Source organism: Bos taurus, chromosome 1, assembly GCF_002263795.3.
Source record: "Bos taurus isolate L1 Dominette 01449 registration number 42190680 breed Hereford chromosome 1, ARS-UCD2.0, whole genome shotgun sequence".
Lineage (NCBI taxonomy): Eukaryota > Metazoa > Chordata > Mammalia > Artiodactyla > Bovidae > Bos > Bos taurus.
The window spans coordinates 45,172,601-45,194,597 of NC_037328.1; the positions used below are offsets into that span (position 1 = coordinate 45,172,601).

The 21,997-nt window shown below is 35.3% G+C and overlaps 2 protein-coding genes across 2 annotated transcripts in view; one reads left to right on the plus strand and one right to left on the minus strand.

The window, feature by feature from the left end:
* Positions 1-15,755, plus strand: part of TFG (trafficking from ER to golgi regulator) — a 32,313-nt gene extending 16,558 nt beyond the window's left edge. Inside the window, 4 exon segments of the mRNA NM_001192976.2 lie at positions 1,439-1,606; positions 5,359-5,499; positions 11,306-11,404; positions 14,941-15,755. Coding sequence (NP_001179905.1) covers positions 1,439-1,606; positions 5,359-5,499; positions 11,306-11,404; positions 14,941-15,323 — 791 coding nt within the window. The 3' untranslated portion in view covers positions 15,324-15,755.
* Positions 15,756-16,064: 309 nt separating this feature from the next.
* Positions 16,065-21,997, minus strand: part of ABI3BP (ABI family member 3 binding protein) — a 288,504-nt gene continuing 282,571 nt past the window's right edge. Inside the window, exons 60-63 of the mRNA XM_059890043.1 lie at positions 21,268-21,297; positions 20,359-20,520; positions 18,980-19,102; positions 16,065-17,299 (exon numbers count right to left, since the gene is read on the minus strand). Coding sequence (XP_059746026.1) covers positions 17,184-17,299; positions 18,980-19,102; positions 20,359-20,520; positions 21,268-21,297 — 431 coding nt within the window. The 3' untranslated portion in view covers positions 16,065-17,183. The remainder of the gene's footprint in view (positions 17,300-18,979; positions 19,103-20,358; positions 20,521-21,267; positions 21,298-21,997) is intronic.

Here is a 21,997-nt window from a genome sequence, read left to right on the forward strand (position 1 = left end):
TAGGCTAGTGGGTATATATTGTGTTTCCTGATGAATTTAGTTTGCCATAAGTGGAAGGATACATAGGTAGTGAAAGATAGCAGTGTGAAGGGAAATAATCCTAAAATTGGTGTCATATGCTCTTGGGATATGGTCTTGGAATTGAAGGAGGGAAGTTGGTGAGGACGATGGATGACTGGCAGACATTTTAAAGGAGTACTTACAAAAGTTTTCCTACTGAGATTTAGGAGATACTAATGTAACTAGAGGAATGATAAGAATAAAAGAGCTGCAAGCCCATGTGTGCTTATAGTGCACTTGGTTCATAATATTTTTTCATAAGATCAATTTTGGTCATGATCACAGAGGTGATCTAATGCTCATTTACTTGGTTGGTAATAGAAAGGAATTGATAACATCAGTTACTTCAGTAAATGGTTAGCAGTTTTCTTTTACTTGTTTAGTTTGTTTTATTTGTAATATTGTTTTATGTGTTGGCCTTAAGTATTTGTAATATTTTTTTATGTGTTGGCCTTAAGTATTTGTAATATTTTTTTATGTGTTGGCCTTAAGTATTTGTAATATTTTTTTAATATTACACGTTTCTGTTTATAAAATGTATGTTATTCTTGAATCTGTTTTCTTTCACAAGGTGGTAGTATAAATGCGTGTTCAGAACCTTAGTATCCTTAGAAGAAAAGTGTGTGGTTTAAAATTTTTCCTGCTTATAATGTTTAAAATTCTACTTTGCAAAATATTTTATTATGGAAAAATTTTAATATATATGAAAGTAGGCATAATGGTATAATGAACCCCATGAACCCTCACAACTTCACCAGTTGTCAACTCACAGTATCATGCCATCTATACTCACACATTTCCACTCCTCCTATGTTATTCTGAGCACATTTCAGACACATATCTTTTATCTGTAATAAGTATTTTAAAGGAAGACGTTGTAAATTAAAATATGTGTTGGCTTGAGGTTTCCATGTACCGACAGATAAAGAACCAATAGATAAGTAGAAGTAAAGCATAAAAGTTGATAATCATAACTTTATTTAAAAAGGTTTTTATCCTTTTAGAAAATAAAGCATTAGTGCACAGTATGTGTCTGATACTAGGATATATGTCATAGCACTCCAAAAAGAACGGTAAAATGTTTCTCTGTGTAAAGATGCTTGTATTTTTTTTTCTCATCTGATAATTCTTAAGAACGTACATAGATAAAATTTTTTATAAAAGCTATTACTTATCTTTCATTTCTTTTTGACCTTGCCCCCCATTTTACAAAAAGTATAAATAGCAACAAAGAAGAAAGGAAGATTATAATCTTGTACTCAGAGATACCCTCACCATTCCAGACTTTATGCACATATGTATTTTGCTATCATGTATTTTTTAGGCCTTATTGAATATAGATAAAATAGAAACAAGTTTTTGGTTATTTCTTTTATAGATACTGTGGATGGTAGGGAAGAAAAGCCTGCTGCTGCTGATTCTTCTGGTAAACAGTCTACTCAGGTTATGGCAGCAAGTATGTCAGCTTTTGATCCTTTAAAAAACCAAGATGAAATCAATAAAAATGTCATGTCAGCGTTTGGCTTAACAGATGATCAGGTTTCAGGTAAGTTAGTGCCTTCCTTGCATCCTTTATTCTCCCTCTCCTTCCTTTCTTCCCCTTCCTTCTTTAATAGAAGATAACTTGCAAATGGTGAAGTGCTCAAATCTTACGGGTTCATTTTAGGAAGTCTTTACGTATGTATACACTATGTAAAACACCAGCAAGGTCAAGATGCAGATGGTTTCCAGCTCCTGCAAAGCTTTCTCATGCCCTCTCTCAGTCAGTAGAACGCTCCTCTTTAAAGAATAAACCTGTGATTGGTTCAAGTAACTTTTATCAAAAGTAGAATTCAGAGGGTTTATTTTTTAAAAAATATGAATCATTTTATAATCTTATTTCAGATTTCTTGCTGGACCTAAATTATGTTTGATGGTTTAATCTCTCCTCTGATCTTAAATTAGGGAAATTTAAATGTAGAGTTCTGGACAGTTTAGTGTAGAAAGTGCTTTTATTTGAATGTTCTTAACCTTAAAACAGTGTCTTTATTGTGCTTTCTTTGTATATTTTGGGCATCATTTCTTCAACATTTTTTCTGCTTTTTCTCTTGGGATTCCTATTACACATCCATTGGAGAGCTTGATGTTATCCCATGGGTTTCTGAGGTTCCTTTTTCTTCACTCTTTTTTCTCTGTGTTGTTCTGATTGAATGATTCCTGTTGATCTCTCTTTAAGTTCACTAGTGTTTTTCCTTTCATTGCCAATCTGCTGTTAAACCTTTCTAGTGAATTTTCCCTTTCATTTATTGTGCTTTCAGCTCTAGAATTTCCATTTGGTTGTTTTTATAGTTTTAATTTTTTTTCTGTTAAGATTCCTTACCTTTTCATTCATTAATATTGTTTTAGTATTAATCACTCAGTTGTATCTGACTCTGCAAACCCACCAGGCTCCTCTATCCATGGAATTCCCCAGGCAAGAATAGTGAACTGGGTAGCCATTCTCTTCTCTAGGGGATCTTCCTGACCCAGGGATCAAACCTGGGTCTTCTGCATTGCAGGCAGATTTTTATCATCTGAGACACCAAGGAAGCCCTTAGGTGGTTAAGATTGTATTTCTCTTCAATTTATTAAGGTATTTTTGTTTTAGATTCTTGTGAGGATTTTTTGTTACTGTTGCTCTAATATTTATTCACACTACTCCCGTTTTCACCCAGAGTGAAGCCGCTGACTGCTTCAGCTCTGACTCAGCTCTGCTCAGTCCTTTCAGCTCTAGATGCTGCTTTTTATTCTGTACCCTCTTGGTGTCACCCTCTCTCCACCTAATTCTGTGGTCAGCTCGGGCTTTGGAGCTTATATTCAGATTTTAGATCTCATTTCTTCTCGTTCCTTCCTGAATGGATTTTCCTCAAATTTCTAGCTATGTAGCCAACCATGAAGTTAACACTGGTTTTCTGCAGTTGAAACTGCAGAGATCACAGTTTGCTGTTCTTACCCATTGTAATTCCATTGAGGGTAGACTCTTTCCTGGTGTTCGCCAACATTTGGCTGACTTCCAATAATTTCAAGTAGTTGTTTTCGTCTTCTTTGACCAGGGTTTTAAATTGTTATTTTGGGGGAGGTTTCACCTGATCAGTTTACTTTGTCATTATCAGTAACTGAAAAAATAGGATTTTCTATTAATTTTTTTTTCTTTGAGACTTTTATGGGGTTATTTATCAAAGAGAATTGTGTGTGTAACATTCTGGAAAAGACAGCTACTTGTATATCATGTATGTTGTTGGCAAAAGAAGACATCAGATAAGTGGTCTATCTGAAAAACAGAAACTTTTTGTAGATTAACTGAAACACAAGTTAATATTACAGCTTCTTAATATTTAAGACTTCAGGATAAGCCAGGTGGAGGGAGTAAATAGTTATATATGAAGTTAGGCTTAAATGTTTAAGAATATAGTATAGACCAGAATAATATGATTACTATGATTCATATTGTATTTGAAGGCCATTTTTCTGGTAGCTTTGTATATTGAATTGAAGTAGGAAAAACTACACGTAGAAAATGCCAGGGTTCTTTGTAGTTACTTGGGTTATGATGTGAAAAACTCAGTAGCAGTAGTGAATGTAGACATGGGAAGGAGGGATAAAATATTAACGATAGGATAAGCAACATTAATAGCTTACATGCAGGGGAGAAAAGAATTGAAGTAATATTTTTTTAGAATAATAACATAGTGTCTTTGTGTTATCTGTGTTACCCTTCTTGGGGATGTGTGTGTATGTATTTGTCTAATGTTGATAAATATCAGTGAAATGGTGGTGCACAGCAGTGATCATACATTTTACTCTGGCACTCATCAGTTTCTCTTGCACTACCAGTACCGTTATCCTAGTTTTAGGTTCTCATGAATACCTGAACTGTCAGCTTCCAACTGTATGCCTGATACAGTGCTAGTAAGTTTTGGGTTAGACCAGTTGAAAGGATAGAGGTTTGGCCTCAGGGAAATTAGTCTGCTACTAATAACAAGTACTTATGTAGGGCTTTTTAAGTGGTAATCACTTTTATAAGTTCTTGTTATATAATCACTTTAAAATTTTCATTTAAAATACATTTTATATTAGCCATATTGATATATTTAATATATTTTAACAATATTTTAATGTTTATTTTTAATATATATTTTTGTTGAGGTATAGCTGATGCTATGATATTATGTGAAGTTTCAGATGTTCAACATAGTGATTTACAATTTTTAAAGGTTATGTTTTATTTATGGTTATTATAAAATATTGGCTATATTTTCTGTGATATAATATATTCTTATAGCTTACTTACTGTATATATAATAGTTTAGACCTCTTAATTCCCCTATGCCTCTTGCCCCTCCCCATAAAATTACTTTTATAAGCACTTGCTATAAGCTCTTATTAACTCATAATCCTTATGTAATCTTATGAAGTAGGAATTAGTATTGCTTTTGTTACAGATGAGGAAACTGAAGCACAGAAAGAGATCAAGTAGCAAGCCTGGATTTACAGAGCTACTAAGTGGCAGCATTGGGATTTGAACCGAGGCAGTCTGGCTCCAAAACCAGTGTTTCTAATCATACTATTCTGTATTGCACAAACAAAAATAACTTAAACAAATTTTTGTCTTCAGAATGTCTGTTTTGCTCATTATATAGTATTAGAACTACAGCAGATTCTCTCCATTTACTTCTTTGTTCATTATTTTAAAAGAATTTTGAGTGGTTCCATGTATATTTTAAGATGTAGACTTTGTGAGACAGAATCAGAAAGGTGCCTGGCCAAAAGAACTCCTAGTCTAAGAGGGAAGACTTTTCTGTTTAAAAATGCAGAGTGGAAGTTGGTAAAGTCTTAATAGACGTATACTCTATAGAAGTTCACAAGTGGAGAAAAGTATTTTTGAGTGAAGAAAGCTCACTAGAAGTGTGGAGGACTATTTAAGGAATGTTTTAGATAGGTAAAACTGGTACTGTGGAAGGAATGGCAATTAATGATCACTTGGGGGAATGAATAGGATTGTACAAAGGGGTGGATATTTTGCAGTGCAGAGGTGAGTTTAAGACTCAGGAATGTAGCACTACACTCTATAGGGAAGGATTTCTAGTCGTAGCTTTGGATTCTTGTGAGATTGGAGCAAAGGAAAAAAGTATATATACACACATCAGTTTAGAAGGCTGCCTTTGGGTTATGCTTATTCTGTAGTACTTTACTTTTAGTCTCTTAACCAAATTTACTAATTGAGCTTGTTGGGGACAGATCTTATATTAGAAACTGAGCTGACTTTTCATGACCACCCAGGGCCTCCCAGTGCTCCTGCAGAAGACCGGTCAGGAACTCCCGACAGCATTGCTTCCTCCTCCTCCGCAGCTCACCCACCAGGAGTTCAGCCACAGCAGCCACCATATACAGGAGCTCAGACTCAAGCAGGTCAGAGTGAAGGTAAAATAGAGCTTAAAGCACATGTGCGGAAAGTTACATGTGCAGAAATGTTTATTATGACATTTTTGGTAATGGTGAAAAGCTTACATGTTCATTCATGCTGTGAACACAATTGTCAATATTTTTGACGTACTGATGTAGTATGCTTTCGGGTTAAAAAACTGAATAGAACAATGTCAGGTATGCTTCTGAACATTGAAAAGAAAAAAAAACCTAAAGTATAAGGCATAATTTTTAGGTTCTATTTTATTTCCTTCTCCCCTCCTGTCTTGCAACTGTGTATTATTTTTGTAATTTAAAAAGATTTAAAAAACAAAGGTAAAGCATAACTTCAGTTTTTTTTTTAAAGATAAATAGCCCTTTATATTTTTATGCAGTTAGCAATAAGTCTTTTATAGAAAAAGCAGTGTATTTTAAATCAGACTTTTTCCTCTCTAAATATCACGTCCTCAGATGAGCAGTTTAATCTCTGGGTTTTGATATTCTCCCACAGAAAAGTGAACCGAATCAGTGGTTTTCAGAGAATGTCTTAAGTCCTAAATGAAACAGAATGTAAAAAAGCTCAGTCATTAAACAAGTAAGGGGTCATTGCTGTTGTTGAAGGAAATTGCAAGTGCAGAATAGCAGACACTGAGGTGCCTCATTGAAACCCTTGGAAGCGCTGCAGAACATGCCCTCAGACTTACTGATTTAGGCTTCCTTCTAGATGGTCAGATAGTCTTTCTTTGAATTGCCTGTGCATGTTAGGCCTTTTAAAGCCCCATATTTTACTTTAAAGGTCACCAGGTGGTGCTCTATCTGTATAAAGGGGTCAGGTAGTGTGATAAGATGTATTTTCAGCACCAGAAGCAAGTGACTGAGTTTATCAGTCAAGTTAAGTAAATCTCCCAAAACAGCCTTAAATGAAGGGGCACTTTTGTAATAGATTCTTAATTATTTTGGGTACTTTTAGATTTGTCCCGTTGGATGAATTGGATGAATGGTAGTGATAGGAACCAGCAGGTGTCATTTTGCTGAGAAATGAGTAGTTTGGGAAGAATTTTCTTATTGTTGAAGCCTCTTCTCAACCAACTTTAGTTCTAGTCTTTTCTTTTGTACCAAGGTGCAGCTGCCAGAACTGGACCAGTTAGAATTGAAGCAGATGTGTCTGAAACAGGGAAAAGCAGAGTTTGGATATGATGGGAGTTTAATGGCTATATCAGGTGAACTAACATCTTTAAAAAAGAAAAAAGCAACCCATTTTTAGCCACGTATACGGCTGTAGGATGGGAGTTGGAAGGGTAATTGTACCAAATTATGTTTGCTGTTCACTTATAAAGGAAAGGGATTTAAGGATCTGCTAATAATATCTCAAATTATTCTTTCAAGGGTTTATCTTAATTGAAAGTTTATTTTCAGATAGGTAAATTTTAAAAATATAAAAGGATATACAGTGGAAATTGGAAAATGCTATCTCTCACTTCTGACACCCAGCAACCAAGTTCCCTTTTTCCGAGTCATCAGATTGACACCATATGGTGGCATTAATTATATGCCTTCTTAAAGCTGTTACTTTTTAGTGTACATTAAAACTTACAGTAGAAAAAATTGTATAGTTACTAATGTGACATCAGTCAATAGATTAGCATTTTAGAGGTGAATCTCTAGATCATTGGTGTTCAAAAGAAATACTGTGGAAGCTATATATGATTTTAAATTTTCTACTAGCTGCATTAAAAAATTTTTTTAATGGTAAAATTAATTTTTGTTATATATTTAATTTAATCTCGTATATCCAGTGTATTAGCATGTAATCATTATTAAAAACATTCTGGTTTTCATACTACATATTGGAAATCTGGAGTGTGACTGATTTGAAACACTTCACAATACGTATAGCATATCATGGTTAAGACTGGCTACTTTAATGAATACCTTTTGATATATGCGAAATATATAATGAGTTCCTGGTATCACCATTTAGTTAGATCAGCTGCTGGTTATGCTTTGAGCAGAATAACCAACAGAAGTACAAATCTATTACTAATAATTAACATATAAATCTCTTAGAATGTGAAATAATAATCTAAAATAAATAATTCTGAGTTATTTAAATTCCATAAGAGGGATCTTGGATTTGTAAATTTTTTTCCTAAGGATTTAAGTCTTAATATATTGTTCATTTAAAAGGATCAACAAAATGTTAAGCGTCATGAAAAGAAACAAAATGGGCAGTATTATCCTTTTTCAGTGAAGCAAGTGCTTCTGTTACTGGAAAACTATGTGACTTGAGTAGTTGCCAAAAACACAATAAAGTGGTGAGGATACAGAGAAGAGCACTTAAAAGTCAATGAAGACTAGAAAGTATTGCTGTTTGAGAAGCAAAAAGATGACAAAGATATAATTGGAATCTGTAAAATCATATGCTAATATAATGGATAAGTAGCTTTTATTATGTAAATTATAAAATTTGTATGTTTTGAAACATACAAAAGTAAAGATAACTTCATGTTTCTTTCATGTAGCTTAATGTTTTAACATTCCAGCTTTCTTGTCCCGTATCCCCCCCCAGCTTTTCACTCAGCCATTTCAGTATGCATGTCTAAATGATATTCTTTTCTTTTTAATGTCACCACCATGTCACTATTTACCTAACAATATTATGGTTCTTTTTAAAAATATTTTATTGAAGTATGGTTGATTTACAATGTTGTGTATTTCTGCTATACAGCAAAGTCACTCAGTTATACATGTATATATTCTTTTTCATTATGGTTTAAGTGATTAAGTGATTCCTAATGTCAGCACATACTATATTTGAATTTTCGTAGTTGTCTCATAGTTACTTTGTTACATTTGGGGGCTTTTTCAAATTAAGAGTCTCCCAAGATTCACATTTTTCATTTAATTATGTGTCTTAAGTCTTTTATTTTTTTAATAGCTGTCAACCCTACATGTTTCTAAAGTCAAAACTATGTATGTGAACGTGCTGTTTAACAGTTTATGCTAAAACATAGATACTTAAAACAGCAAAAAATTATTATCTCACAGTTTCAGAATCAAGGATCTAGGAGAAGCTTAGCTTGAAGGTTTTGGTTAAGGGTTTCTTGTGAGGTTACAGTCATCTGAAGCTTAATTTGAACTGAAGAATTCATATCTTAAGATGACTCCTTCATACGGTTGTTGGCAAGAGACTACATTTCTTCACCAAATGGATCTCATGGGCTTCCTGGGTGACTTCATGACACGGAAACTTCCACCAGAGCCAGTGGTCAAGACAGAGTAAAAGGAGATACTTGTCTTTCTCAACTTGTCCTCAGAAATGTCCTCAGAAATATCATTTCATGTATTCTAATGGTATATGTTGTTCTGTCACCCAGTCCTGTCTGACTCTGTGACCCCATGGACTTCAGCATGCCAGGTCCTAATGGTATATATATAGATCAGCCTGATTCAGTGTGAGGGGACTACACATGAGAATGAATACACATGTATTTATTGCTTGTTGTTTGCCATTTTTTTGTATGGTGGAGTTAATCTTTCTAATTTCTAAAAATATGAGGATACCAACCCATTATCTTATATTATACCTGTGCAGGAGTCATTGAGGGTCATTATAGAGGCTGACTACCAATCTGTGTCACACATATAGTACCAGAATCCTCACCATTACTCTTTGCTTCATCCTATTCTCTTTCTCCTAGGTAATATGTTTTATTGCTTTTACTTTTTTCTATCATCGATTCTGAAAATACAATGCACAAAACATAGCTTATATATATATATATATTTCCCCCCCCCCCAAATCATAAACTTACGGTGAACTATGTTGGCACCTTGCTTTTTCACTTAATATATCCTGTAGCTTTCTCCTTCAATTAGGTCAGGTTGTTCCTCCTCATTTACAACTGAACACAGACTTCTTAATTTTCAGAATACTGTGACAGAGAATGAGAGTTCCACTTTGGACTTGAAGGAAGTGTGTTTAAAATAAGAGAAATACTTTGTTGAGATAGTGTTTAATCCCCAGGGCATTTTCACAAGGAGTTTGAAGCAAATTAAGAAAAAAATGGAGCACTTGCTTCAAGAAGAGTTGTAGTACCTGTTACTTTTTATTGAGGAAAATGATTTGACTTAAAATTTTGAGTGGGGAGTTTCTGGGCTCCTTGGCAGCATTCTACTGTATGGAGCTTTAATCTCAGACTTTTTGATGATACCTAAGTTAATATTTGTATTAAATGAGATAACATGTATGAAACTCCTTAAATAGCAATCTAGAGTTATGCCTGGGTTTTGGTGATGGTTCTTACTAGCTATGATGCATAGACCCCAGGTAAGTTGCTTATTCTTTTTTATACCTGAAATAGGGACTGCTAATGAGGTTGACTTTTCCCTTCATATATTCATTGCATGTTCTTTGCTCATTTTTGTATTGTAAAGTTAATCCTTCTGTTTTGTAAGAATTAGAACCCATTGTCAAATGCTACATGTATTTCCCCCCTTTATCATATTTCTGTATCAGATCCTTGTCACTTCTGTTCCAAAATTTAGTTTTGAGATATAATCTAGGCAACTTGAGATACAGTTAAGGCAGTATCTTCTAAAAGGTGGTTAGCTTCTGTAGTAGTTTTTATGTTGTCTATAAATCTCAAAGTGTTAAGAAAGTGTTTAACAAACTTCTTGTCGGTTTTTGTATTTGGGAAGAGGATTAATAACTTAAAAATAAGCAAATTTTTCTTTTTTTTGAAAAATTTTAATTGGAGGATAATTGCTTTACAATGCTGTATTACTTTCTGTTGTACGACTGTGTGAATCAGCTATAAGCATATGTATATCCCCTCCCTTTTAAGCCTGCCTGCCCCCCGCACCCCACCGTGCTCATCCCAGCCCTCTAGGTCATCACAGAGCACTGAGCTGAGCTCCCTGTGTTATACAGCAGCTTCCCACTAGCTGCTTTGCATGTGGTAGTGTATATATGTCAGTGCTACTCTTTCAGTTTTATTCCTATCATGAAAGCATACCACTACTTGCTAGGAAAGAAGCTAGCTGTCAGTAGGGGCATAACGTATTCAGTGCTGCAGTACAGAAGACTGGACACCCCGTCTAGTAAAGTGGGTTTCGTCTTGAGATTTCAGCTGTGAGAACTAGCTATTTCCTGTACCTCAGTTTGAATGGCACTAGATAATGCATTGACTTTTAGTCACTGTCTTTTTCTGCTGAAAGTATACTATTTACCTATAGTCTTTTGATTAACAGTAGGTAATTTGAATACTTTTAAAGTATCAGCAACATAAAGTTGTTTTAAAGATTTAAATACTAGCTAGGTTTTTAAAAAATTTAAGTGCTAGTTAGATATTACAGCAAGTTTTATTGCTGCTCTAGGCATTAGATCTAGGCATTGGAACAACTGTAAGTGGTGTAGAGAGGTGTAAGATGTGAACCAGTAAGTACTTACATGTTTGGAAATCACAGCAGCTATTCATGGTATTTGTCCCTTTTTTCACATTTTTCTTTATTGATTTTTACTGAACATTAGTAGTACATATCTTTTGGCAGTTGAGTTTGAAAACCTTTGTTTTTTGGAGTTCTGAAGTAACCACTCATTATTTGATGTCAGAGTTCTCCACAGTTAATCCACAGCAGAGTTGCCACACTTGTCAAATTGTTCTTTGTTCTCTTCTTCATAGATATTTAAAGAGGAACAAACACAATCTGTGTCTTAGTTCTCTGAGTGTATATGTGTGTGAATGGGGAGAGAATTAAAGGTGCCTTAAAGATGTTTCTCTTCTGCTGAGTTAAACCTGCCTCTGCCCTGTCTCATCCCCAGGTCAGATGTACCAGCAGTACTCGCAGCAGCCCGGCTATGGCACTCAGCAGCCACAGGCGCCCCCCCAGGCGCCGCAGCAGTACGGTATTCAGTATTCAGGTGAGCAGGTGCCCAGAGAGAGCTGTGTCTATATTCATGAAACCTTAAAATTCCTTCCTCCTGGGTCCTTGATTTGTTATAGTAAGTATTAAGTATTTATTTTTTGGGGGGGGGGAAATAACATTTGTATCATTTATTTATAAATACTTTACATAGAAATTTTACTGTAAATCACCATTTCAGTTCCAGTGGGCAGGTAAAACACAGTCATAGTAGATGATTCAGTAATAACCTGTAGTATAAAGAAGTTTTTAATATCTCCTACTCATGTGATCAACTTACCTGCTTGGTGATGTAGAGCAAAATGCACAATTTTTTTTCCTCTTTTTTATGTAGCACATTATCCCAGTGTACTGTAGTACCTGGAAAAACTTTTTAACAGTTCCCTCATATGTAAAAAGAGGTGATCTTATTAAATAAGAACCAAATTAAGCTACATAGGTTTTTAAATCTCCCAGAAGTATGTAGGAATACTAAAAACAGTCCATAAAAGTAGAGTTGTGTGAAATGTAATTCAGACAACTAAGAACATAAAAATCTCTCAGTATAGCTTTGAATATCATAATTCAAATAATTATAATTTGGGTAATTTTTACCTTTGTTATATGAGAATTTATGTTCAACTCTTATAGTCAAATATTTTAAGTATCAGAATTTCAACTAATTTAAAAAAATTACAAAAAAATTACAAAAATGAGCTGTGAACACACAATAAATACATGGGGGGAAGTTAGCCTCATTATCAGTCCCTATTTCAGGTACAGAAAGGTTAAGCAACTTACCTTGGGTCAGTACATCACAGCTAGTAGGAACCATCATTGGAAGCCAGGCATAACTCTAGAGCATTATTTTAAAAGGAGTTTTTGTACACATTCTCATTTAATATAAATGTTAACCTAGGTATCATTGAAAAGTCTGAGATTGAAGCTCCACATAGTAGACTGTTGCCAGTGAGCCAAAGGAACTCCCACTCAAAGAAGTCTAAAATGTTCCTCAATAGAAAATGACAGGGGACAACTATTCTTAAAGCAAGTACATTGCTCTGTTATTTTTTATTTTTCTAATCTACTTGAAACTCATTGTGAAAACACCACGCCTTCATTTAAAAGTTTCAGAGACCATGTGGTCCCCAAAGCCTAGAATGTTTATTATCTGGTCCTTTATAGAAAAACATTTGCTGACTCCCTGAATTAGACCATAAAATTCTACCATTGTAGTTTGACATATTTTAACACAAAGATTTGGATTGGATTTGCTGTAGAGTGACTTAACCTGTAGCTGCTAGTTTTTATATAAACTAGGTGGAATGAATTTAAACTTGGACTATAATATTGGGGGAAGGTTATTTTCAGAATGCAGTCTTTTAGAGAAAATCTGTTACCAATTATATATTGGCAATTTGTAGAAATAATAAGTTTTTTTCACTGTTGTCTAATCCAGGCAATTTCCATCTTCACCATGCTTCAGAATCACCTGGAGAGGTGTTTCTTAAAACTTACAGGTGCCTGAGCTCTACTCCTAGAGATCTTGTTTTATTTGGTTGAGGGTGGGGTACAGGCATTGATATCTTAAACGGTTTGCAGGTCATTCTAAAGTGTAGTGAGAATTGGGAACCACTGATCTTGTCTTACCCACTCATTTTATAAATGAGGCAACTAGGGTCCAAAGAGTTGTGATGCATCGAAGGACAAGCAGCTATTTAGTGGGGGACTAGACCAGAACCTGGTACACTTGACTTTGCAGTTAATGACTTACTTCCCTACATCATTCTCACTCTCTCAGCACCAACCAGAGCTTGGCAGACTTCTGTTATAAAAAACGAAATAGTAAATATTTTAGGCTTTATGGATCACGTGACTTTTTGTCCTTAATTTTACTTTATTCACACAACCACACAATCTCCATTTCTTGCCATTTATGGTGATTTTCACCAAAGTTATTTTGTTTTTCAAGGGAGGGGATAGTGGTGGAAGGAAGGATTTTTATATATACAGAGGTATTTTATATTATGGTCAAAGACAGTAGATTGCTAATGAAACAGCAACTTAGGCTCTTAGGCAGTATCCTCTCTCTTGAAAAATAAAGATTTAGTTGTCCCCAGAGTCTGTTGAAAAGCCAGTTTAGATATCAATTGGCAGGATGAAAACACAGCTTTTTTTTTTTTGCTCACAGTCTTAAATTGAATAGACATTTTCAGTATAAAACCTCCTGTTTCTCCAAAAACTTACAGTAAAAAAATTTTTATGTTTTTATGTAGAGGATAGAAGAAATTGTATGACATCAGTGTTTTTTCATGAATTTAGTTTGATTTAGGTGCTGCCATGAGTAAAATGCATTAGGTATTTGAGTTACTTGTTAAAAATTAAGCTTGCTCATAATGATTAGTTAGGATCTTCACTGAGTAAAGTTTAGTTCTTTTCAAAGTATTATTTTTGTATTTCTGATCCTGCTAGTCCTATTAACTTGAAATTGGGAGATATGGAAACAGTCACCTAAATACTCTGCTTGGAGACTGTTAGTGCTTGTGGTAACATTGGACCATCTTTGGCACTCTGCTGGTTTGGCAGTTTTCCTCTGACCTTTTCCAGTTTTATTCATGGACTATGTCAAAAGCTTTCTTTCATGAGTAAATTTTGAACCCAGGTTCAAGGTGAGTTCAGAATATACTCAGTTCATTGAATCCTTTTTATTTTTTTTTAATGCAGGGTTGTACATATTTTAATAATTTTCTTATGTATCTGGTATTTAATGCTGACAGGATTCCAGTCAATGGAGAGGTTTCATTGCAAGTAGCTGCAGGTGTGTTTCATGGTAGAGATAAAAGTTTTTAGTGAAGCAGACCTTTTCTTTTAAAAAGCTTTACATCCTAGTACCTAATGAATATAGATGTTCATTTTTGTGGGGCAGTATAATGTGCTTTCTGTTGTTACTGCTATTGTAAAGGCAAACCATGATACCAAATCTAAAAGATTTTAAGGATTGTGAAAATGGCACTTAATGTTTATTCTTAAATGTTTTATTAATTTTTATAGGATGAATAAGCCTAAAAAGCATCTCACTAACATAGTAAGTTGTATTTGTAGCAGCATTGTTTCATTTAAAAACATTCATTCTCTACAATGTGTTTTTATTTGGTACTGTTATTAAACAGGCCCCTCAAAACCAGGTTAATGACTAGCTTTTGCATTAATTCTGACATTTGTCATTTGAGCATGTACTCTATACTGGGAGTTATGCTAGAACAGGCGTTTACTCTCAGGGATTATACAGTCTAGGAGGAGTTGAAGTAGAAGAAATATATATATATAGTGGTTTTCATTTTAGAGGGTTTACAAAATTGTCTAGAAAATGCTTCTTTGTTACTATATGGTATTGAAATATAAAATCCACTACTCTACTTGGTGCTTAAATACTTAGGATTAAGTTTGTTAAATTTCTCATTTATTATTATTTTTTTTGTCCATAACAGTAAGACTAATTCTCTGGAAAATGTTCACCAAAAGAAAAAGTAAGAGGTATATGTTTTGCCTTTTCAGCAGGCTATAGTCAGCAGACTGGACCCCAACAACCTCAGCAGTTCCCAGGATATGGCCAGCAACCAACTTCCCAGGCACCGGCACCTGCCTTTTCTGGTCAGCCTCAGCAACTGCCTGCTCAACCTCCACAGCAGTATCAGGCGAGCAGTTACCCTCAACAAACTTACACTACCCAAACTTCTCAGCCCACTAATTACACTGTGGCCCCTGCCTCACAACCAGGAATGGCTCCAAGCCAACCCGGGGCCTACCAGCCAAGACCAGGTTTCACCCCACCTCCTGGAAGTACCATGACCCCTCTTGCAAGTGGGTCTAACCCATATGCACGTAGCCGTCCTCCCTTTGGTCAGGGCTATACCCAACCTGGACCAGGTTATCGATAAAGAGGCTCAGTTACACTGATGAATGTAGCTGCTAGCTGTTTGCCTCCCAAAAGACTCCAATACTACTATTTTAATTTGTATTGAAGTTCAGGAATTTAAAAAGCAGAGCATTTTTTTATGATACCATTATTGCAGTTAATTGAAAGTATAATTTACTGGAAGAAAAAAGACCAAAATGGAAGTTTTTTTCCTCCCCTGCTTAGAAGTATAGCAGCTTCCTACTTATTTTGGAACACTACTCTTACATGTGTGCAAAGTGATTGATTTTCTAGCTTGCCTTGTCCAGAGGATATTAAAATGCTAGGTTGAAGTTCAGCCCTCTTACTTGGCTTTTTATTATTAACACGATGTACTAAAGTAGATCCCTTTGAGAAGACTAGCTATTATGTATAAAATGTAACATTGATAGGTTAATAAAGATGATTGAATCCATTAGTGGTCTTGTAACTTAATTTAGTCTTTGGTATTCTATATATGCGTATATATGAGAAAAATCCTTAATGATGTTTTTGGTCTTGAAATACATTTTATTTTAGGCCTTTCTATTCAAAGAAGCACAGTGCTGTTGTATTCTGTCCTGATTTTGGTTTTAAATGACAAAACTTTAAAATAGATCAAGACTAGCATTATATATAAACACAGTAGATACAATATTAAAAGATGAAAGGGAGCTTGGTAGATTCTAAACAACCTGTGAGTTTCCTTATAGAAATCAACCATTTAGAAATGAAGAACTCAGTCTTAAAAAAAACTACATCTCTTTATTGCAGAGTTTATACTGTTTGAAAAATATAAAATGAAGTATTGATAAAACTGAAGCATGTTCAAAGGTAAGCACAGAAAGGTCCTTTAAGAATGAGGGCACCAATGCAGCATTCCTGTCTTCCTCCCCAATGAAGGAGAATAATACTGTTTTAAATAAAAATAAGTCAGATTTTCATTACAGGTTGTTAGAATTAAGAAAACAGCCTCTGATACATTCATTCCCTAGAGATCTTCTGTGTAAAAATAGAGTAAATATCATAAAATGGTAGGCTTCTCATCATGGATTATCCTTTTATGCTTAGACTTTGCTACAGTCTTTGGATACAGCTTGATTAGAATTAAAAACAGTATGAACACAACTGCTTAAAGGGATAGTTTGACAAAGAACATTCAGACATTGTAGCATACTTATGGGTAGACAAAGCACAAAATACGTATTTTTGAAATAATATATCAAATTTTCAATTCCATTTTCAACTGAAATTTACTGATTCAAACAACCTTTGCAATAATTTGTAGATAATTAATGAAATGTATATTTGCATGAATGGCTATTTAAATGCTTCAAAAGTTACTCAACTGTTACTAAAAAGTTGAAGTTTAAATAAACATGTGAATATTAGGACCTTTTCTCCCCAGATATAATATGTTGATGATAATTTGATCTAATAAGTTAAGCCAAGTAGAGATTTATGGAATTAACAGTAGGAAGAGTACACAATAAATGTAAATATTTTTTTAAAGTATATTAGTTTTTTGATGTTAATTTTGTTATAAAAGTATCTCAGAACATCATTACAACAGTGTGATAAATAATATACAAATGATCTCTTAAAATACCATGAATAGGGAGCCAGCTTCCCCAAAAATGTTATTCTGTTAATATCAATATCTTGCTTTCTTAAAATGACTTTGTAAAACCTGATAAATATTCTTAGCAATCTTTCTAATAAACATCTAATATTGCTATTAGATTTTAAAATTTTATACATAGTAAACAAAAGAGCTTTAAATGCATGTGGCAAATACCATACTGTTTCCAATTATTTTTTGAAACGATGAAACAGAAGGCACTTTTGAATGTGACTGCAGCATCTACCATTTTCCAGGAATTGTGGTCCCACATTCATACCACTGGACATAATTGATTTGAGTGTGACCACCGATTTCTCCAAATTGGACTGGTTCCTGACGAACTGCTCTGAAATAGCCTAAGAGGGAAATAATTAAAATTAATAGCTGCTGTGTTATATGTTTTGTCCTCATAGATTGAAGGGTGCCTTTGAATGCTTGAAGGTTAGTCTAGGTGAAGCAGAGTGTTTTAGACAGTGGATAGCAACAGAGGCCCCAGTGTCTTTCCTGAGGTGGTAATGGTGGGCTAAACATACGGATGCCTAGGATGGGTTGGTACTATTGATACTTGAAAGCTGAAATGAAAAGGGACAGGAGTTGGAAGGGTTTTATGTTTGAGTGTCATTGACCAAGTTCAGTATACACTGTTCTACGTGAAAGTGTACTTTCTGCACATTATAGCCTAGAGGTAGTCTGAAGAAGTGACCTGGGTAGAGAGGTGTGTTGTGCTAAAATGTTAGGAAACGAAAGGGTAGGTCTAAGATTGCTAAATGTCTAGAATTAAAATTTGGTGAAATCATCCTTCAAGGACCCTACACTAAATGATTTAAAATTTTGCTGAGAATGTAAAATGTTATGGAAATAGACAGAACTTATCTTTTCTATCTAGTTCCTGTGCGGCTATAGTTTCAATTTTCTGTTAATGAGTTCACAGATCTTATTCAGTCATCTTTTACTATGGTTGCTATTTTTAATGCCAGTGACCAAAATATGTAGCTAAAAAGACCAATCAAATGATTTTAAGTATTTAACAAGTCTCTCTTGGTAGCTCCTGAGTAATAAGGGATATATAATTTACCCTCTCCTACCCTACCTGGACAGGGATTGATTTTCAGTCTTTTTAGTCCTCATGACACAGCTTGGTGCTAAAGTGTCTTTAGAAAGTTGCAGTGATTAGTCACTTCTTAGCAGAATTCTTCTATTTTAATTGCGTAGTTATATAATTATTTATAAGGCAAAAAATATTTTTCCTTTTATGACAGTAGGAAAGTGAAAGTGTGAGTTGCTCTGTTGTGTCCCACTCTTCGCAACCCCATGGACTGTAGCCCTCCAGATTCCTCTGTCCGTGGGATTCTCCAGGCAAGAATACTGGAGTGTGTTGCCATGTCCTTCTCCATGATAGTAGTAAAGCTTTAATTTTTTTTAGGAAGGAATTAAAACCTGCCTGTGTGCTGAGTATGACAAATTATAAAGGTAGTACATGAATGATTTAAGCTTGGGAAAAGTTTCTTTCAATAGCTGCTTTTGCAGATTCAGGTTTTCTTGAAGTTCAATAGCTGCTTTTGCAGATTCAGGTTTTCTTAAAGTAGAATGTATGTGTAAGCAACAGAGTCTTGAGGAATGGGGTGAAAGTTGAGAAACTTCTATTAAAGTCTTCATGTTAAGGTCTTATGTAGACAGTCTTTTTTTCTTTGGCAGGTAGAGTAGGAAGGCTACAGAATGATTTTTAAAGTGATTGCTTTGTTCAGCCTGAGGGCTTCCCTGGTGGCTCAGACAGGAAAGAATTCACCCTCCAATGCAGGAGACCTGGGTTTGATCCCTGGGTCCGGATGATACCCTGAAGGAGGAAATGACAACCCACTCGAGTATTCTTGCCTGGAGAATCCCATGGACAGAGGAGCTTGGTGGACTACAGTCCATGGGGTCACAAAGGTCAGACGTGACTGAGCAGCTGACACTTTAACTTTTTGCTCAGACTGAATGGTTTTTGGGTTCATTTGTAAAAGCCTCTTGCTTTTGAGCAAGCTCAGAAAACCTACCTTCTTTGGTGGGCAACTGGTCAGAAGAGAGTTGCTGTCCTGTGCGTCCATCTAAAAATGAGTCCACAAACTGGCAGTGATCTTCCCCGTGGCCTCTCTGATCGCCTATGTTATAAAATTTTCCTGGAAATTAAAAGGATCATGAGGTATTTCTTTGATTTGGGACAACTCTGAAATAAATTGTTTCAAATAATCTGTCTTCCATGTTCTTGTACTTCCCCACCTGTTCATTCTAGTTCAAGTCACAGTGTTCTTTAAGGGAACAATAGAATCTCCCAGCTGCATCCTTGCTTTTACTCTTGGCTTTCCCTATTCTTCCTCTCCTCCTCCTCCTCACAGATTAGTCATCTTTTAAACATGCAACTCAGATAATAATTGCCTTGATCAATCTCTCCAGCAGTCTTCTGTTACACTCAGAATAAAACCCAGTCCCTACCCAATTTCCAAGCTCCACGTGATTACGCACGCCTGCCTGATCTTCCTGATGTTACTCAGCCTCAGCCATGCTGGTAAACTGGAGAGGGGTTTCTGCTACAGGTCTTCATGTTACCTTCCCTCTACTTCTGCTGCTTTATCCCTTGGTCTTTCTTGGTTCCTTCCCAGTTTTCTTCTCAGCTTACCTTTTCTTCTCAAAAGGTAAGTGTTACCGTTTGAGGAAAGCTTTTCCTAAACATTTTAACTAAAGGAGCTTTCATTCCATTCCACCATTTTCTTTCATCCCTTTTTTCCTTTGAAGTACTATGTGAAATTCTTATTTACATATTTGTTTTCTGTCTCTCCCCACTAGAAATGGTTGGGAATGCCAAGAAAATGACTTTGTAAAAGTCATGTGTTAATATGTAGCCTTATAAAAGGGGCAGGAACAGTCCTGCTTTGTCCCCAGCAACGTCAAAACAAAACATATATTATTTGTTAAATGATGGAACAAATGTCTACCTTTCTATGTTGGGGTTTAAAATTACTACTGTATGAATACAGAAGAGGAAAGAACCCATTTAGTCTGGAGCAAGGGGTTATAGCCCTTCTGGCTGATTGTCTTAACCTTGCTCTTGTCTCTGACAGACTTAAAATATTAAATAGGTCATACTCCTTCCATGATTATTGTTAGATACACTCGTTTTACTACCAGTAAGCTTTTCATTCTGGATTGGCTGTAACATAATTGAGCTTGGATATGACTAGTTTCTCTACATTCAACTTTGCCATGATGGCACTGTTTCGAATTGCATTTTCATTATTTACCTTCTTACAGCATTTCTCAGATCCTAAGATTCCAATAACACCTTACTCAAAAAGAAAACCCGTATTTCTGTCGTGTCTGGCAGAATCCATAGAAAAGTCTAGGTCACAGAATGCTACAGAGCATTTCCTGGTCTTACCTGTGAGGGAGTCACTCAGGTAAATCTTGTATCTGAGAGAGTTGCACAGCTGCACCCCTACAAACTTCTTATACCATGTCCTTTTGACATACTGTTTGCCCTTACATTCTGAGTAAGAGTCTGAGTTAAAGGGTCTTTCGGTCCATATGGCATCTCTTCCCGCTGCATAAAGAAAGCACATGGTTTGAGTTTAGTATCTAACTTTGGGTCCTGAAGAGCTATCTTAAAAGCTTTTTAAAAAAGCAGTTTGCAAAGTTCATTGTCAACCTGCTGATACCTGGTTTTCTCCAGTGCTAAATATTGGAGTGAAAAAATACAGGTGTTTAAACACGTAAGCCCCCCATTAATTTTCTGTTAATAGTGAGGTGAATCTTGGAGCAGTACGTGTCAAACTTGATTAGTTTCTTCAGTGCTCAACATAGCATCACGTTAGGAACAAAATTAGGTTTCTTTTTCTGAGATAAACTGTTTCAGTGTAAACAGTTGCTTTAATGTGACTTGTTATTAAAAATGGAGATGAGTTTGACAGAAAACAAAATTCTGTAAAGCAATTATCCTTCAATAAAAAAATAAAAGAATGGATAACCCTAACCCTACACAGTGGAATATAACACAGCAGTGAAAATAAATAAAGTCACAAACAAAAGTGGAATTGAGGGTGCTATATCTTAAACAGAAGATTTGAGCCAGTCTGTTATATGAATGAAAAGCAGGTTTCAGAATACTCAACTTGTTCCCAAAACATCATAGGCTGTCAGTATTACTGAACATTTTAGGTAAGCATTCACAGGTAATTGAAGAAGACTAAATGGACTAAAGTGAAATCATGACTAAAATTCTACCATGCCCATTTAGCTGAATCACTGTAGAAAAGCATGCAGTTGTGTTCTCATTGAGGTAGGTACTTACCAGAAACTGGCTCACTCACTCTTGGGTCAGCTGAGGAGAAATAGCAAACAGAGTCAGAGTTTATTAGGTAAGTCCCAGTATTCCAGTGATGTGGCAAAGAAGATGGGTGCTTAACAGATGTTATGGAGTCTTGGACAACATACACTCCTACTAAAGTCCAAACTTGAAAATTGTGAGTTTTGTTTTGGGGATGGTTCTGTGTTGGAGAAGCTCAGCTATGTCATTTATATGTGGTTTAAGTAGTTAGGAGTCTTTTTTGCTGTACTAGATTTTACTTCCACTTTCAAATCTTCCTCTTTTTAGCTTCATAAAAAATCTATTGACAAAATCACCAGGATGCCATGAACTGCAGTTGTGGAGATGTATCTTAAGGAACTGGAACTTAGGCCAGATCAGAATATTTCACAGCTGTTCATCATAAAAAGCTATCACATGAATTCCCATTCTGGATACAACTGGCTCACTAAGTCTGACATTCTGATTCTAGGCATAGAGAGGAGCATTCATTCACTATTTAGTATAGACCTTATACTTCCTCTCTTTTACATTGATAAGCCTAGCATTTTTCTGACATGAAAATAAACGAGGAAAAACCCTGGTGTTGCTTCATTGGTTTTTCAAATAGATGGGTTTTTGAAATCAAGAAATGCTTTACCTCGTTTAGCTGGTTTCAGACAAGCTATGCAAACACTGTGACCCTTTATATCTTTGTTGGGAATTCCGGCTGATG